The 19843-nt window shown below is 37.7% G+C and overlaps 1 protein-coding gene across 1 annotated transcript; it reads left to right on the top strand.

The window, feature by feature from the left end:
• Positions 1 to 558: 558 nt before the first annotated feature.
• LOC308242866 (guanylate-binding protein 6-like) lies at positions 559 to 19231 on the top strand. The gene is made up of 10 exons (XM_080657564.1): positions 559 to 763; positions 1712 to 1839; positions 3716 to 3825; positions 4035 to 4231; positions 13729 to 13974; positions 15290 to 15570; positions 16278 to 16490; positions 17398 to 17500; positions 17815 to 18008; positions 18965 to 19231. Exons 1-10 carry the CDS (start codon positions 574 to 576, stop codon positions 19190 to 19192), a joined length of 1890 nt encoding a protein of 629 aa, XP_080513690.1. The 5' UTR covers positions 559 to 573; the 3' UTR covers positions 19193 to 19231.
• Positions 19232 to 19843: the final 612 nt, after the last annotated feature.

Below are 19843 nucleotides of genomic sequence, written 5' to 3'. Positions count from 1 at the left end.
ATATGTCAAACCAAATTGTCAGGCTAAAACCTCAGATTATGATGAATTCTAGTCATATTCATCACTATTTCCATAGCTGTTCTCAATAACTAGGACCACCAACAGTGAGATGCATGAAACCTGTGACTTAAAATTTCTTGGATGTGTCCCCAGGTCACTCTGTCCTAGGCAGTCCTTCCTCAGGATCCTCTTAGCGGCTGGTTAAACCTTAAGTTTGGGGAGAAGATGTTCACATGAGGTGATGAATTTGCTTCTCAGTGGTGACTCTGACATTGGGTAGAACCACTCAACTGTATTATAAGATGTGGCTGCCCAGTGCCAGCAACAACATTCAATTTGAGGTCCTCACAGCATTGGGAGCACTTTGGCCCTTGCAGAGATTCATTGCAAGTATAGGACCAAAAATAGACGAATTTTTCACTGCAGGGCTTGGCTTATGCTTACTATGACAGGAACAAAGTAGAACACTCATATTGTCCTAAGATGATGGGTACTTTGCACAACTCTGCTTCATTTCAAATAGCATTGTAAGCTTATTTCTACTGGGATATTCTTCTAGGTTTGCAGGTTGCCATGGCATCTACACCTAACATGATGGCCCCCATTTGCCTGGTGGAAAACAACAATGAGCATCTGTCAGTGAATCAGGAAGCTCTAGAGATTCTTGAGCAGATTTCTCAGCCAGTGGTGGTCGTGGCCATTGCAGGACTGTATCGAACAGGCAAATCCTACTTGATGAATCGGCTTGCAGGACAGAATCACGGTGAGTGGTGTCTCAGGCAGAGGACAATTCTTTGACTCCAGCTATTTCACAGCTTCTTAGTTTTCTTCACTAGTCACATAAGAAAGTGCTAAATTTCTTTCAATAAACCCACCTTCTAATTCTAATTTTTACTAATAAATTATGACCTTAATTAGTGTTATCTCAGGCCAGGGCCAATTTTCTTACTCTAACTATATCACAGCTTATTAGTTTTCTTCCCTGATTACATGAAGAGAGAACTAAACTCCTCTCAATAAACCAAACTTCTAAGTCAAATTCTCATCACTAAATTATTACCTTAATCTATTCTATTACTGTATTTATAGTTTTACTTCTGTTAAGGAAAATCCCTCCTAGTAATGCATAGACTCCATCTTTTACCAGTGCCAACACTGGGGTCTTGAAATTGTGTCTCCTATCTAGCTCATAACTTGTTTTGCTTTCTCTATAGAATTTTGCTTTTCCCATGAATATATAAAGATAATTGCATATCAATCATTATATTTAAAGATTTTTGTGAGTTCACATCCCATTGTGGTGAACAACCTCTCCCACACCATTTGCCATTTTTATTTTTATCACTTTGATTGGAAAAATATGATCTCAATTTCATTTTCTTTAGATGTCTCTCTTCTATCCACTTCTATTCAGCCTTTACTGGATCATTCTTTAAAATGCTCTTATTATGGTATTCAATGACCTTTATTATGTCTGATTCATGGATGCACTTCACCTCCATTGTGAGCTCTTGTTGGGTATCATTTTCACAGTTAACATTCATCTCCTCCTTCACATAGATGACACACAAAGTAAAGCATTCTTACAAACTAGAGAAAGCACCATCTTATATTCTGGGGTACTTCCATTCCAAAAAGTCTGACTGTGTAGCCTCTTGGCTGCTTAGATCGTCTGTTGTCACTGTGGGTTGGGTCTCCCCTTCCTTTATAGGTTTCCCTCTGGGCTCTACGGTGCAGTCTGAAACCAAGGGCATCTGGATGTGGTGTGTACCTCACCCCAATAAGCCTGATTGCACTCTGGTCCTTCTAGACACTGAGGGCCTGGGCGATGTGGAAAAGGTAAGGCGTAGAGTCACAGATAAAATGGTTTTAACCTGGATATTCTCATAATGAACTCTTTAACTTAACTGCTTGATCTATTTGTGAAATCTAGAAATCGAACTATATATCAGGCAAATGCTCGATTGTCTGACTCTTATTTCTAGGTAAGGTGTCATGGTACATTGAGTAAATTTGCTTTTATTTCTTGGCAGTGCATGAATAATTTGATTCAATTTAATAAACAATTGCTGAGCACCATATTCCCAGGACTCTACGTTAGTACTGTAGATACTAGTGACCCATGTAAAAACCCTGCCCTTAAAAAGTCTGTAGTCCTCTGGTGAAGTTCACCAAGCACTCACCAAGTATTCTGGAAGACCTGAGACACCTCTTAATGAGACAGCTCTATAAAAGCAAGTGTTTGTCCTACAACATTTTAAGATGGGTCTTTGATATTTTATTTTCTACTAAATGGTAAAATGAATGATTTCTCCTTTTCTGCTTTAGTTTGAGACTTATTTGGACATAGTACCTAAATTTCTACAACTTTTTATTTCTACCCAAAGAAGACTTAGAAATTTTGTGTTTATTTTTATATATCAAATAGTCTTGCTGTCTAAATAACCTATTGTTTGTCGCAAGTGCCACTTCTTATTGTAATCATTTTTTTAAATTGGGCTTTGGAAGATAAATGGACAAATCAGCATTTCCCTCCAAAATTTTCTAGGTATTTTCCACTTTTGTTCTGGGGAACAACTTTAGACAGTGTTTATAATAGAACGAAAATTCTGTATTGTGCTGCTATTTAGACCTGAGGTATTTTATACACACAAATTAACCCCTCCTTTAAGGTCCTTCATCTGGTTGCACTAGGCTCACTATCCAGCTTTAAGTTCTTGACCTACCCTCTGTTCCAGTCAGATCAAATAACTCTACTTTTATTGAAAAGACTTCTGTCATATCTACTTTGGTTCTGTGGGTCTTTCCATGTGTAGGATACCTTCACTTATTCAAATTCACACTCTGCTTAGTTTTTAATTTTCAATCAAGACGCTGAGGAAGACTTCATGTTATGTAAAATTTTATAACTTTCAGAGCTCTGGTTTCCATGATAGAGTTGTAAATTTTAATTTAACATTTCTTAAAATTTATATTTATTATTGAAAGTATTACATATTTTTCCCTTCTTCCCCTCCTATTGACCACCACTTTCCCACATCTATTTCCTCTGCAGGCCTTCAGCATGCTATTGTCAGTGTCCATGTTTTGTATATACGTGCATATAATTCTTTGGTTGATATTTTCTCTCCCTTAATTTACTATTATAGCTATAGGTTCCAATGCTTAGATACATTACTTTGATGTAAGCATCCTATAGATATTATCCTTGTTATATTCCTTGCTATAGATGTTTGTCATGGCTTTGAAATAGTCACCTTGAAAGTAATATTTGTCATTTTAAACTGCTTTTTAATTTTAACAGCAGTGGAAATATTCAGTAGCTTCCCATAAACATTTCTTGGATATATCCTCAGTTATGTTAACTGTAGAATATTTTATATAGTCCAGAACCAACAAATATATGTAGAATAAATATGTGCTAACACCATTCATTTAATGTAATAGCACAACAGGTGCTGCACTAAATTACTTTATATGTTATTTTATTTCATCCAGTTCATTAAAAAGAAAACCCTAGGATGACAAAATCACAGTCACAAGTAATGTTTCTGTAATTGCTAAAGCTCATATGTATATTTATTCCTGTCTTCAAACTTATGTGTTTGCATGGTGAGTACATTACCTGAAATAAAAGGAAGGACTGTTAGACTTAGTGTCTGAATAAATTTCTGTAAGGTAAACCCCTGAATGTCTTGCCCTACTGTACTTCCAGGGTGACACTAAGAATGACTCGTGGATCTTTGCCCTGGCCGTGCTTCTGTGTAGCAGCTTTGTCTACAACAGCTTGGGCACCATTAACCACCAGGTTCTGGAGCAGCTGCAGTATCCTTCCAGGAACCCAACCTCCATGTGTCATGGTGTCAATGGGAATGGAGATCCAGTCAGTTTCTCTTTTGCTCTCGCTTAATTGCTTTTGGTAGACCAAGGGAACCAGAGTGAAAGAGAGTGTTTGTAATACTATTTTTTTTTTTTGAATTATAGAAATGTGGGAATTGTGGGTAGAAAGTTAATTTTCCTTAGCCAGGTCCTAGTTATGTGACAGAGCTGACAGAACTCATCAGGGCAAAGTCCTCCCCTACACCAGATGGAATAGAAGATTCAATAGAGTTTGTGAGTTTCTTTCCAGACTTTATCTGGACCGTACGGGATTTCTCCCTGGAGCTGAAGTTAAATGGCCACCCTATCACAGAAGATGAGTACCTGGAGAATGCCTTGAAGCTGGTTCCAGGTAACAGAGCATGGCTGGGCAGTGGATGGTCAATAGAGGGTGGGAAGTACTAAACATCATGTCTGGAGTTGCATTTGTACTTGAGACTAGAAGTCTGCAGAAATGGTGGCTGGGAATGGTTGAAAAGCTCTCTGGACTGGAGTTTAAGTTCACTTGAGAAAAGTAGAGCTGAAAGTAGAGTAAAACTATTCATAACCCATTTGTTGTTTACACTTGAAATTTAGAATCCAACTGTAACTTTAAAACAGCAGTGCTAAAACCTTCTAAAGAGCAGGCACTTATGTTTATTATTTTAGCTTCTGCTTTTCTGTTTTGAGGATAACAGCTGATCAAATACTTGTTTGGCATAAAATTACAATGAAAAGCCTACTAATGAAAAAATAAATTTCATGTAATTACACATAATTCTTCTAAAATGGGCATATAACTTTCTAATAGCTATTTATAAAAATAACTTCATGTTCTCATAAACCTGAAGTAGTATATTTTCTCTTTTCAATCTACCCATTTCTGTAATTTTTTATATTTATCAGAATATAATTTTAATTTCTATAGCAAAGATTTTTTTATTTTTAAAATAATTTTATTTTATTGTTGAAAATATTACAAATAATTATACTTATGTCTCCTTTTTCCTCATTGACCTCCCCCTGGCCTCCTATCCCCTGGAACATGCCTTCATTCCCACCCCCAGTGTCTTGTGTCCACTTGTTATGCTTAAATGCATGCATCCAAGTCCTTTAATTGATCTCTACCCGCCCTCACCACCACCACCTTCCCCTGCCTTCCCGCCGTAGTTTGACAGTCTGTTGGATGCTGCTTTGCCTCTGAATCTATTTTTGTTCATGAGTTTATAACGTTTTTCATATTCCACAAATGAGTGAGATTATGTGGTAGTTATCTTTCACTCACTCGCTTATTTCACTTAGCATAATGCTCTCCAGTTCCATCCATGCTGTTGCAAATGGTAAGAAGTCCTTCTTTTTCACAGCAGCGCAGTATTCCATTGTGTAGATGTACCACCGCTTTTTAATTCACTCATCTGCTGATTGGCACATAGGCTGTTTCCAAATCTTAGCTATTGTGAATTGTGCCGCTATGAACATAGCGGTGCATATATCCTTTCTGATTGATGTTTCTGGTTTTGTGGGATATATTCCTAGAAGTGGGATCACTGGGTCAAATGGGAGTTTCATTTTTAGTTTTTTGAGGAAACTCCATACTGTTTTCCACAGTGACTGCACCAGTCTGCATTCCCATCAGCAGTGCAATAGAGTTCCTTTTTCTCCGCATCCTCGCCAACACTTGTCTTTGGTGATTTGTTGATGATAGCCATTCTGACAGGTGTGCGATGGTACCGCATTCTCATTTTGATTTGCATCTCTTGGATGATTAGTGACTTTGAGCATGTTTTCATATGTCTCTTGGACCTCCTTATGTCCTCTTTAGAAAAGTATCTATTTAGGTCTGTTGTCCATTTTTTGATTGGGTTGTTTATCTTCCTTTTGTTAAATTGTATGAGTTCCCTGTAAATGCTGGAGATTAAACCCTTATCGGTGATAACAATGGCAAATATGTTCTCCCATGCAGTGGGCCTTCTTGTTGTTTTGTTGATGGTTTCTTTTGTTGTGCAAAAGCTTTTTATTTTGATGTAGTCTCATTTGTTTATTTTCTCCTTAGTTTCCATAAAGATATTGCTACAACAAATGTCTGCTACTTTAGTGTCTATGGCTTCTTCTAAGATTTTTATGGTTTCCCATCTTATGCTTAAGTTCTTTATCCATTTTGAATTTATTTTTTGTATGGTGTAATTTGGTGGACTAGTTTATTTATTTTTTTTGCATATATCTGTCTAATTTCCCAACACCATTTATTGAAGAGACTATCTTTACTCTATTGTATGTTCTTGCCTCCTTTGTCAAATATTAATTGAGCATTGTGACTTGTGTCAATTTTTGTGTTCTCTATTCTGTTCCACTGGTCTATATGTCTGTTATTGTGCTAGTACCAGACATTTTTGAGAACAGTGGCTTTGTAGTATAGCTTGATATCTGGTATTGTGATCCCTCCAACATTATTCTTCTTTCTCATGATTGCTGCAGCTCTTTGGGGTATTTTTTTATTCCAGATGAATTTTTGGAGAGTCTTTCCTAGGTCTTTGAAGTATATGCAGTTGGTATTTTAATGGGAATTGCATTGAATTTATAGATTGCTTTGGGTAGTATGGTCATTTTAATGATGTTGATTCTACCAGTCCATTAACATGGTATATTCTTCCACTTGTTCATGTCTTCCTCTATCTCTTTTTTCAGTGTCCTGAAATTTTCTGAGTACAGGTCCTTTATCTCCTTGGTTAAATTTATTCCTGGGTATCTTAATCTGTTTTTTGTTGAAATGGTATAAATGGGATTGCTTTTTTAGTTTCTCTGTCTGTGAGTTCATTATTTGTGAAGAGAAAAGCCATAGACTTCTGGGTGCTAATTTTGTATCCTGCTACATTGCCGAATTCATTTATTAAATCTGATAGTTTTTTTATGGAGTCTTTGGGGTTTTCTATGTACAATATCATGTCATCTGCAAATAAGGACAGTTTTACTTCTTCTTGATGCCTTTTATTTCTTCTTCTTGTCTGATCTCAATGGCTAGTACTTCCAATACTATGTCAAACAGGAGTGGTGAGAGTGGGCATCCATGTCTTGTTCCTGTTCTTAGAAAAAAATGATTTTAGTTTTTGCCCATTGGGTATGATGTTGGCTGTGGGTTTGTCATATATGGCTTATATTATGTTGAGGTATGATCCTTCTATTCCCAGCTTGCTGAGTGTTTTTTATCAAGAAAGGGTGTTGGATTTTGTCAAATGCTTTTTCTGCATTAATGGATATGATTATATGGCTTTTATCTCTCAGTTTGTTTATGTGATGTATCATGTTTATTGTGGATATTGTACCATCCTTGCATTCCTGTAATAAATCCCACTTGTTCATGGTGTATGATCTTTCTAATGCAATGCTGCATTTGATTTGCTAGAATTTTGTTGAGAATTTTGGCGTCTACGTTCATGAAGGATATTGGCTTATAATTCTCTTTTTTTATATTGTCTTTATCTCATTTTGGGATTAGGGTAATGTTGGCTTCATAGAAAGGGTTTGGAAGTGTACTTACCTCTTGAATTGTTTGCAATAGTCTGAGGAAGATAGGTTTTATTTCTTTTTTGAATGTTTGATAAAACTCCCCTGTGAAACCATCTGGTCCAGGGCTTTTGATTGTTGGGAGTTTTTTTATTACTGCTTCAATTTCCTCCATAGTTATCAGCCTATTCAGATTTTTTTGATTCCTCCTGGTTGAGTTTTGGAAGGTTGTATTTTTCTAGGAATATGTGCATTTCTTCTATTTTGACCAGTTTCTTGAAATAGAGTTGTTCATGGTATTTTTTTTTTAATTCTTCATATTTCTGTGGGGTCTGTAGTTATTTCGCTGCTTTCATTTTTGATTTTGTTCATTTGGGTCCTCTGTCTTTGCTTCTTGGTGAGCCTGGCTAGAGGTTCATCAATCTTGTTTATCCTTTCAAAGAACCAGCTCTTAGTTTCATTGATCTTTTGTATTTCTTTTTTTGGTCTATATGTCATTTATTTCCACTCTGATCTTTATTATTTCTTTCATTCTGCTCACCCTGGGCTTTTCTTGTTGCTCTCTTTCTAATTCTTCAAGTGGCAGAGTTAGATGGTTTATTATCGGTATTTCTTGTTGTCTGAGGTAGGCCTGAAATGCTATAAACTTCCCCCTCAGGATTGCTTTCAGTATGTCCCAAAGATTTCGGATTATTGTGTTTTCATTGTTGTTTTTCCCAGGATGTTTTTTATTTCTTCTTTGATCTCTTTGGTAACCCACTCATTGTTTAATAGTATGTTATTCAGCCTCCAAGTGTTTGCATGTTTGGAATTGTTTTTATTGTAGTTGATTTCTAACTTTATGCCATTCTGATCTGAGAAGATGCTTGATATGATTTCAATCATTATGGATTTGGAGAGGCTTTGCCTGTGTCCCAATATGTGGTCTATCTTTGGAAATGTCCCATGTGTACTTGAGAAGAATGTATATTCTGTAGTTTTGGGGTGGAATGTTTTAAAGATGTCAATTAAGTTCATCTGATCTAGTGAGTCATTTAGGATTGCTGTTTCTTTGCTAATTTTTTGTTTAAAGCAGTGGTTCTCAACCTTCCTAATGCTGCGACCCTTTAATATAGTTCCTCATGCTGTGGTGACCCCCAACCATAAAATTATTTTCTTTGCTACTTCATAACTGTAATTTTGCTACTGTTATGAATCATAATGTAAATATCTGATATACAGGATGTCTTAGGGGACCCCTGTGAAAGGGTCATTTGACCCCAAAAGGGTCGTGACCCACAGGTTGAGAAGCGCTGGTTTAGAGGATTTATCCGGTAATGTTAATGGGGTGTTAAAGTCTCTTACTATGATTTTATTGTTGTCAATCTCTCCCCTGATATCTCCCAGAAGTTTTTTTATGTATTAGGGTGCTCCTGCATTGGGTGCATATATGTTTACCAGAGTTATATCCTCTTGTTGTATCAATTTCTTTAGAATTATGAAGTGGCCTTCCTTTTCTCTTGTTATGGCCTTCTCTTTGAGGTCTATTTTGTCAGATATAAGTATTGCTACCCCAGCAATTTTTTCATTTCCATTTGCCTGATAGATATTTTTCCACCCCTCACTTTCAGTCTATGTGAGTCCCTTGTTCTGAGGTGGATCTCCTGTAGACAGCATATATATATATGGGTCATGTTTTCTTATCCATTCAGTCACTCCATGTCTTTTGATTGGAGCTTAATCCATTTAAGTTTAATGTTATTATTGATAGGTACTTGTTTATAGACATTTCTGTACTTTATGCCTGTGTTCATTCCTCCCTGTCTATTTCTTTTTTTCACAGCCTTCCCTTTAGCATTTCTTGCATTGCTGGCTTGGTAGTGATAAACTACCTTAGCATTTTCTTTGTCTGCCAAGCCCCTGATTTGCCCTTCTATTTTGATTGATAGTCTTCCTGGTTTGAGTATTCTTCGATTCAGTCCTTTGCTTTGCATCACTTTGTAAACTTCCTTCCATCCCCTTCTAGCTTGGTGTGTTTCTGTTGAGAAATCATTTGATAATCTAAGGGGGGATCCTTTGTAGGTAACTCTCTGACTCTCTTGCAGCCTTTAAGATTCTCTCTTTGTCATTAACATTTGCCATTATAAATATGACATGTTTTGGGGTGTGTCTTTTGGGATTCATCTTGCTTGGGCCTCTCTGTACTTATGTGACTTTTTTCTTCCCCATATCAGGGAAGTTTTCTGTAATTATTTCTTCAAATAGATACTCTAGTCCTTGCTCTTCTCCTTGTCCTTCTGGTACCCCTGGGATATGTGTTACTTCATTTTGTGTTGTCCCAAAGCTCCCTTAAGCTCTCCTCCTGCTTTTTAATTATTTTCTCCAGTTGGTGTTCAAATTGGGCTTGTTTCTCTACCTTATCTTCTAACTCACTAATTTGGTCCTCTAGTTCTTTTGGTTTACTGTTGAAACCTTCCATAGCATTTTTTATTGTAGCTATATCACTTTTGATTTCTTCCTGATTTCTTCCTGATTTTTGCATAGGTTGTTGACTTTCTTGTCCATCCGGTTTATAAACTATATGACCATTATGCTGAATTCTTTATCTGTCATATTGCATGCCTCAATTTCACTTATTTCCTTTCTTGCCTATTCCTCTTTTTCTTTCCTCTGGGTATTGTTTTGTTGTCTTTCCATTTTAACTAACACTAGAAGATCCAAACACTGAGTTGCGGGGGCCTGAGCCGTGTGCAGTGGGAAAATTGCACCACCCAGAATGTCACTGAAGAGCTCTGACACCGAGACCTGTGGCTGCCGTGGGTCAGTGGGTGCCATGTGCACTGAGAATCAGAGTCACTGGGGCTCAGTGAGAGCTCATGCGTGCACCTAGAATCAGGGATCCCAAATGTGCCTCGCTGAAAAAATAAGTCCCCGAGGTCATGCGCCAAAAATCAGAGCCCCCTGGCGCACGCCAGGAGTCAGAGTCCCTGTATGCATGCGCTGATAATCAAGTATCGGAGACTCTGTCACTCTGTCACTCATGCCGAGAATCAGGGTCCCTGTCTGCATGTGTGCCAAGAATTGGAGTTACTGGTGCTCACTGTGTGTGCACTGAGAATCAGGGATTTCATGTGCACACGATGAGAAACAGAGTCCCAGCATGTGTGCGCCGAGAGTTAAGTTACTGGTGTTCAGTGCTGTCTTTTTCTTTGTGCTGGAAAGGTGCGACTGTGGTGTCTGGCAGGCAGCAGCTGTGGATTGGGAAGACTCAGTTTTTACTGCCGGGACCTTGTGCCCTTGATTGGATTCACACACCCATAGAGGCACCCGTTTGCCAAGGTGGAACACTCAGAGGGGCCCTGGTGCTGAATCTGTGTGACCCGCTGTGTTTGTGGGCAGGCAGCCACTAAGTGGGTAATCTACTCCCAGGGCATGTGCCCTTGTTTGGGTACAAGCACAGCAGTGGGGGCTCACAGTGGCACCGAAGAGCTGCCTTTAAGACAGCAGGCTCAGGAGGCCTATGCACTGTAAAGGCATGACTGCAGTATCCAGAGGTGACAGCCAGGGAGAGTGAAGTCACACTTACTGCTGCGGGAGCCATGCACCCTTGGAGGTGGAAGTCCTAGGGTCTGCGGGTTTGCGGGCGAGGCAGCAGGATTTTGACTGGAGTGACTGCAGGGTTGAGGGCAGTGTCCAAGGCCAGTCTGGGTCGTGGTGCTAATGAGTTCCTAGAAGAGGCCACTCTCCCCTTCAAGATGGGGAGGGCTCTGTGCCTGAGCCCCGGATCCCAGGGAGTGCCTGCGATGCTGGTAGGTTCTCCCTGTCCAGGAGAGCCCCGGTCTGCCAGCCCCTGATATTCCTGCTGGATTTAACTGTCCCTTACTCATTGACACCTATTTTCAATTGTAGATTACACTCAATATCATTTTGTATCAGTTTCAAATATATAGCATAGTTAATTAACACATACTGTACAACAAGATCCCCCCTATATTTCAAGTACCCACCTGGCACCAGGCATAGATATTACAATATTATTAACTATATTCCGTATGCTGTTTTTTACATCCCCATGAATATTTTCTAAATACCAACTTGTATTTGTTAATGCCTTCACTTTTTTCACCCCCACTCTCCTCATGTGGCCATCAATTTTTTTCTCTATATGTATTAGTCTGTATCAATTTTGTTTGTTTATTTTGTTCTTTAGAATCCACAAATAAGTGAAGTCATATGATATTTGTCTTTCTCTGTCTAACTTATTTCACTGAGCACAGTACTCTCTAGATTCCTCCATGTTGTCTCAAAGGGTACGATTCCATTCTTTATTATGATTGAGAAGTATTCCATTGTGTATATGTACTACCTATACTTTATCTACTTGTCTGTTTTGGGGCACATAGGTTACTTCCATATCTTGGCTATTGTAAATAATGCTGCAATGAATATAGGAATCATATATTCTTTGGAATTAGTGTTTTGGATTTCTTCAGATATATAATCAGAAGAGAAGTCACTGGGCCATAAGATAGTTCTATTTTTAATTCTTTGGAGAAACCTCCATTCTCTTTTCCGTAGTAACTGTACAAATATGCATACCCACCAATAGTGCAAACACGTATTCTTTGTTGATTTATTGACGAGTGCCATTTGGACAGGCATGAGGTTCTATCTCATTGTGGTTTTAATTTGCATATCTTTGATGATTAGCGATGTTGAACATCTTTTCATACCTGTGTTGGCCACCTGTGTGTCCTCTTTGGAGAAGTTTTTATTTACTGCTCTGCTTGCTTTTAAATCAGATTGTTTGTTCCTATGGAGAATAGTATTAGTTTTAATAAATTCTGGTTATTAACCCCTTATCGGATGTGTCAGTGGAGAATATGTTCTCCCATTCAGGTGGTTGTTTGTTTGCTGATGGCTTCCTTTGCTGTGCAAAAACTATTTAGTTTGTTGTAGTCCCATTTGTTTATTTATTTTGTTTTCCTTACCAGAGGAGAGATATAAAGAGAAATACATTGCTAAGAAAAATACCTGAGATTTTACTTCCTATGTTTTCTTCTGGTAGTTTTATAATTTCAAGTCTTACATTTAAGCCTTTAATCCATTTTGAGCTTATTCTGGTATATGGTGCAAGAAGGTCATATAGTTTCTTTTTATTTTTTTGCTTGTATTTATTTGTCCAATTTTCCCCACAACATATATTGAATAAACTGTCTTTACCCCATTGTATATTGTTTTGCCTCCTTTGTCATCTATTAATTGATAATATTTGTGTGGTTTTATTTCTGGACTCTGTTGTATTCCATTGATCTATATGTGTTTTTATTTCAGCACTATGCTGTGTGATTACCATAGCATTGTATTATAGTTTGAGATCAGGTAGCATGATACCTCCAACTTTGTCCTTCTTTCTCAGTATTTCTGTGGCTATTCAGGGTCTTTTATGGCCTCATAGACATTTTTGTATTATTTATTATCGTGATGTGAGAAACACCATTGGTATTTTGAGAGAGATTGTGTTGAACCTATAGATTGCTCTGGGCATTATAGACATTTTAATTATGTTAATTTTTTCTATCTATATTATACCTTTTTTTTTATCAATTTCCACATACTTACCCATGCTATAATTTTAAAATAAAATAAAAATATTTGAATGGGTTACATTTACATGGGCATGTAGCTATTTAATGAAACCTTGAAAGAAATACCACTTCTGATTTATATACTCTTGATTTCTATTTATGGTTTCTCAGAACAATGAGGAATTGACTACACAGAACAGCAAAGCTATCAAATAAAATATAGTCCTTTACCTTAAAGAATTTAGAGACTAACGGTGATATCTTAAAATGTTTTAGCTACATTTACTCTTCACTCTTCAGAGGTTTTTTTTTTAAAAAAAGTGAAGGCTATACACTTAATTTTTAGCATCTAAACAGTTTTCCTTATATAATCTGGTGTTATTTCTAACATTGCTTCATTAAGTCTTGTTTGAACTCTTAATTTTGATCCACAGCTTCATTTCCCCAGGGGATCAAGTAGACCAAAAACTTACATTTGACCTATGTTTCTGTTATTCACTCAGTAGCTAATATAGACAATATAGACAATACTCTACCATTTTTAGATCTGATAATAGCAATAGGCTGTGGTTGCTTTTTAACCATATTTGACCTCTTCAAAAAAATTTCCCCAGAGTTGTATCATTGATAAATTTGATGTTAAAGAAGCATTTAGATATCTATGCTCAAAAGGAGCTATAAATAGAATCTATTGATAGAATATGGCAAAGATACAAAAATCCCTGTCATAAAAATCTTTAGGTCCCTTGTCCCTAGACTGTTCCTACTGTAATACCTGTTTTTGTTTGTTTTAATCTTTCAGGCAGGAATCCCAAAGCCAAAATATCCAATCTCCCCAGAGAGTGCATCCGGAATTTCTTCCCAAGACGAAAGTGTTTTGTCTTTGACCGGCCAATAAATGACAAAGGACTACTAGCCAATATTGAGAAGGTTGCAGACAACCAACTGGATCCTAACTTCAAGGAACAAACAAAGAATTTCTGTTCTTACATCCTCACCCAGGCGAAGACCAAGACCCTCAGAGAGGGAATCACTGTAACTGGGAAACGTGAGTCTCCATTTCACATTTTGTGGGGCCTAATATTTGTTGAATATATAACAGGATGTGTTCTCTAGGATTTGTGTTTGATTCTACATAGAATTATGGGTCTACAGATATCCATACTCTACGAAGACACATGTATACTCATCACACTTTTGGGTGTTTATAAATTCCTCTCCAAAATAACAACCATTGACAGCAAAATCTGCAGCATCCATACGTATAAAACATCTACTAAAAAGGAATCACTAACTGGGTAGAAAAATAGAATACACTATTTTTTTAATTGAAGTCCTTTATAATGAATGAGATTTGCAAGAAGAATACAAAAGATATTTTGTGCATTTAGAGCAATTTAATAATGCACATTAGCCCATAAAGCTCTGAAAATTTACAGGAAGCTTCAGAATTCAGAAAAATATAGGATCACATTTACCCTGCCTTATCTGTCTACCTATGTAACCAATTTGCTTCTAAGATTTTCAATGGGAAATTACATTTTTCAGGTATCATTTAGTATGTTAGATAAAGGAACATACTGAATTATTTTAGCCTTGTGGTTTGAAGAAACATAAAAATTAAGAGTCAATGGAACAATAGTGTTACTGGAGGAAATATGTTCTTCTATGGTGTTGTGTGAAAGGAATTGCAGGGACCCTCCTGTAGGAGGAGTTTTATGAGATAATGAGAAGGTTTATTAAAGTGAAAGCGAAGTACACTCTCAGGCAGAGAGACCTGTCAGGCTAGAGGGCAGCTACTGCCCTGAGGTATTTGTTAACCTTTACCCTATATTTTTGGGTTTGAGAAAGAGCAGGCTTTCTTGAAAACTATCCAATATCTTTCCTGTCTTCTTCAGGGCTTGTGCCCTTCCCCTATGCAATCTTTCCCACAGATTTCCCCAGTTTTGTGCCCTCCCCCACTTATGGTCCACATTTTGGCTCCTATTGCACAGGTACTTAGTAAAGGAATTTTCTTTGCGCCATTTTTCTCCCATCCTGTTTAGTTGGGTGGACTCCCCAGGGTGACTGTAAGGCTATTTTTTTTTCTAAGTAATCAGGCTTTATCAGATGTCTCATTCCATTAGCTCCCTGGTCTCCTGTTAATATCTAACTAACTATGTACTCCAATAATAGTAGAAGGAAGTAGTGTGTTTGTGTGTATGTGTATGTGTATATGTGTGTGTGTGTGCATATATGTGTGTTTGTGTGTGAGAGTAAGAGACAGAAAGACAGAAGGAGAGATTTAGAAATGTCGTCTCACATAAATAGATCCCATTGAGTGATAAATTGATATTTATCCCTTAAATTTCCTGGCTTATTAGGCCTAAGGACTTTGGTGGTGACTTATGTGGATGCCATCAACAGTGGAGCAGTGCCTTGTTTGGAGAATGCGGTGACAGCTCTGGCCCAAATTGAGAACTCAGTGGCTGTGCAGAAGGCAGTGGACCACTACAGCGAGCAGATGGCCCAGAGAGTGAGCTTCCCCACAGACACCCTGCAGGAGCTCCTGGACCAGCATGTAGCCTGTGAGAAGGAAGCCATTGCAATCTTCATGGAGAATTCCTTCAACGATGACAACCAGGAGTTCCAGCAGAATCTTTTGGTACTTTGTCTTAGTATTTATTTACCCTTTGTGACCTTTCCATTGTAAATCAAGCCTAGAAGAGCTTTTCTGACCCCAGTCCTCCTCTCTCACTCATGGAGTAGTCTGTATTCTTATGAGGGATAGAGTTTCAAAAGACTGCATTTTCTTCTTCCTCTCCCCGCCAAACCTCAGGTACATTATGTAAACATTTCTCTGGTCTGTGATGCATAATCAGTATAGATGTCTTTCTGAGCTGAATACTTGTATTGAATTCAAACCTGCCCTGAACACCCAAAAGTCACTCCTTGGCTAGTCACTCTCTTGAGGACACTCTCCCATTCCCAGGAACCAAATGTCTCTTAACAGACCCTCATACCAGGCTGTTTTCAACTCCTATGTCTCCTTGTTGTATCATTGTGTCATTGAAGATGGAATTAACAAAAGTTACAGCTGCAGGCAGCCATAGAGATAAGGGAATTCAACACTAACATTTTTGATGAAGAACCTGAAACCCAAGGGGGTTAGAAGCTTTCCCCTGCCTCACATGGACTTTTCAGGGTTGTGAGTAAAGGAAGCCTTGCAATTCCTGTTTTATTCCATGTCCTTCTCCAACAGAATGCTTTTCTCATGAGGACCACAGCTAGACTTCCTTCCACCAGATTCTTTGGAATTTTTTCTCCTGTGTTCCTTTCTCCTGGTGACACCCCTCTATATATCCCTTGCAGGAAATCATAAAGGATAAGCAGGATAAGTTCTTGCTACAGAATGAAGAGGCATCTGTTAAATACTGTCAGGATAAACTCGAGCAGCTTTCCAAGTCTCTAATGGAAGATATTTCAGCAGGCATTTTCTCTGTTCCTGGTGGTCTCAAGCTCTACATGGAAACAAAGGAAAGGATTGAACAGGACTACTGGCAAGTGCCCAGGAAAGGAGTGAAGGTGAGAAATAAGGGGAGCATAGGGATCCCACAGATTAAAGTCAAGAGGGTCTCCTGGAAATCGGTCACAGCACCAGTTGTGGGTAATATGGGGGAATGGGGATATCATGACTGTTTTAGCATTAAGGCCCATTATTTCATCTTTCTTTCTATAGAGAATCAAAATGCCCATTCTCACAAATGAATATGGATTTCTGAAATCCATAACAGACAGGAGAGAAGTAATCATTTTCCATCCAACAATATTATATTCAGTGTGTCAAAGGCAGACAATTTACAAGTTAAAGTCAGAGTCTTTGTACTTAAGGCTGATTAGAAGTGAAAAGGAAGTCAAACATGTAGACAATTGCATACAGGGTTATCATACTTATGAACTTGAGATAATTGGCTACATAGGTGATGGTAACAATAATATTAAATAACAATGTAATTAATATTTATTGAATTCTTATTGTTAAGACGTAATATTGAGTTCTTTTTCTAGAATTTTAATTTTATCCTTTAAGTAGCATTAAAAGGCATCTATACTTTTTTCAACATTTTACACATCTGAACTGAGAGGCAGAAATGGATTAAAATTACTTGCTTAGAGTTATAGTCAGCAGGAACACTAAATGGAGACAACATTCCTCCCTGGAAGGCAGATATACAAAAGCACCAGAGACAGTGGGTTTGTAGAACTGAACATGGTTCTCACTGTATGGAACGCAGAGTGAAGAGAAGAAAGTAACACTGGGAGAGAGACTGCAGGGTGTATGAAGAGCCACTGTTGGTATAAGGAACTTGGAAACTGTGTGGAGACATGATGCAGTTTTAATCAGGAAGGAAATATAACATGGACATTGTGATTTTGAAGCCCATTCTTCCCAGTGAAAATTGAATTTCTTTGTTCCTTCTTGTCTCCTCAGGCAAATGAGGTTCTCCAGAGGTTCCTGCAGTCGCAGGCAGCAATAGAGAATTCCATCCTGCAGGCAGACAAAGCGCTCACAGATGGGGAGAAGGCCTTAGCAAGTAAGGGGCAGGGCTGGGCTCACAATGGGTGGCAGGTACCTGCAGTGTCCTTTGACAGCTGTGAGAACAAAACCTCCTGAAACAAGGAGCTTTCTGTCCTGTGGGACATACTCTCTAACTCTGAAAACACCAGGGCACCTCAGCCAGCCAGGGTCTTTCCCATCACACTCTGAAATGTGCTCTTGATGGTGTGACAAGGGAGCAATTCAGATTCTTCCACCTCCCCTTCCAGTTTGGTTTGTTCTCAGAGTTCAGGAGGGTAGAGATTAGTCCTCACTTAATTTTCCTCCCTCTCTCAAACCTCCCTGGGGCAGTGGAGCGGGCCAAGAAGGAGGCAGCTGAGAAGGAACAGGAGCTGATGAGACAGAAACTACAGGAGCAGCAGCAGCAGATGGAGGCACAGAAGAGGATTCTCGAGGAAAATATATTGCAACTGAAGGAGAAGATGGAGAGGGAAAGAGAGACTATATTAAGAGAGCAGAATATGATGTTGGAGCATAAATTGAAGGTAAGTCCTACCGTGGCCTCAGTAGTGCTCCATGGTCATTGTCCTGGTACGTCAGGTGGGATGGAGAAGGTTACAGCAAGACCATGGAGGCAACACCATTGCCATTTACTACTTGTGATTTGCTAAAGCCTTGAATCTTCCCCTTGTTCCCTTTCTTTGTAAAAAATATCTTTGAAATCTATTCTGTGCATACACTCTGGAGTAGTCAGGACAAGCATCTCATCTTTGAATATTTGAGGAATATAAGTAGGGTTTGAGGTGATATTTTGGGCTATTTAAAAATGATCTTATTTGGCCTGAATAAACAGCTATTTGAAACACATGTATTTATTATTACCACCAACTGGTTTGTTTTAGCAAGATCATTGCCTATTATCAGGAACCCTACTACCACCCAAAGACTCTAAGGTAGATCTATGCTGACAATAAGCTATCATAAATGTCCAGATTCAAAAAAAAGAATGTGACAGCTTCATACTTGCTGTGCTGTTCCCAGATATGGAGAGTTTACTCAAGTTATCATATGGCAACGGAAGAATTCCTAATTGGCTATCTGTACGTGTTTATAATAGAGTTCTAGAACATGTATAATTTCCCATGTTTTTCTGCATTTTGGTTGGCCATATTATTCCAAGTGGGACTGAAAATTAGTGGGAGCAGATTAAGGTTACTTCTCAACTGGTATTATGACTGGCACACAGTACATTTGTCCTCAGGCCAGGCTTAGTATTCTAGCAAAACCCAATAGGTATGTGAATATTTGTGAGACTGTAAACTATGCTTTCTTTCTGTGTTTAGGTCCAAGTCAGGATTATTTCATGTTGCAAAATTATCTTTGATTGTGTAAGAGAGAACAATTTTAAGAGTGAAAGAATTCTTAAATATAAAATGTAATTTTTGAAAAAAAAACACATGGGAATTTAAAACATTTTTCTTCTCTCCTCACCTTTTTATAGGTTCAAGAAGATTTGCTTAGAGAAGGATTTAAAAAAAAATCAGAAGATATGAATGCAGAGATCAATCATTTGAGAAATTTGATTGATAGTACTCAAAGTGATAATAATCCCTTGATTGCAGAAATCCTGGATAGATTTGCCAGTGGGATTGATTCAATATTTTCTACATCTGGTAAATTTTGTCGTAATGTTGTGAAAAATGTTAGCTCGCTATTTAAAGATAAATAGTTCTCCTTTGAAATAAAGTATAGTATGTGGATATACATTATGGCTTGTTTTTGTTGTGTATTCCTTTTGATTTCATTCATCCAAATCTTAAACATGAAAAGTGCCTACTGAAGGATATCAATGTCTAGCCCTCATTAGATAGGATAAATGCCCATATGCTTTGATATAGCATGTTTAATTAATGAAACATACATGTTTAAATAAATATATTTACAATTAATCGAGTTATTGCTTTAAATGGGAAAATATCGGGAACTACTAATAAATTCATCTATATAAATTGGTAATATAAATTTAACATTTGCATATGCTGGAATATTATGTGGCCAGTAAACAGAGAATTCAGCTCTATTTTTATAAATATACAACAATCTTGAAAATACATTGTAAAATGAGGTACACAAGAAGTGTATAATGTGTTTACAGGAAAAAAATGTAATTACTGTGTGCAATCATATGTATGTGAACACATTGAATATCTATGGGAACCCTCAAAGAAGTAATATCAGTTCTTACTTGGAAGAAGTGGGTGGGTTCAGGGTAAACAAGTTACATGCTTCTCATTATATACTTTCTTTTGAATTCTGTAAAGAAATTTTATAAATAACAAAGAAAATGTAAAGTGTAATATCAATCTGTATCTATAAAAGG

The sequence above is a fragment of the Plecotus auritus genome (assembly GCF_963455305.1).
Source record: "Plecotus auritus genome assembly, chromosome: 2".
NCBI lineage: Eukaryota > Metazoa > Chordata > Mammalia > Chiroptera > Vespertilionidae > Plecotus > Plecotus auritus.
Note: the sequence above shows the minus strand (reverse complement) of the source record. Positions and strands in the feature narration are given on the sequence as shown.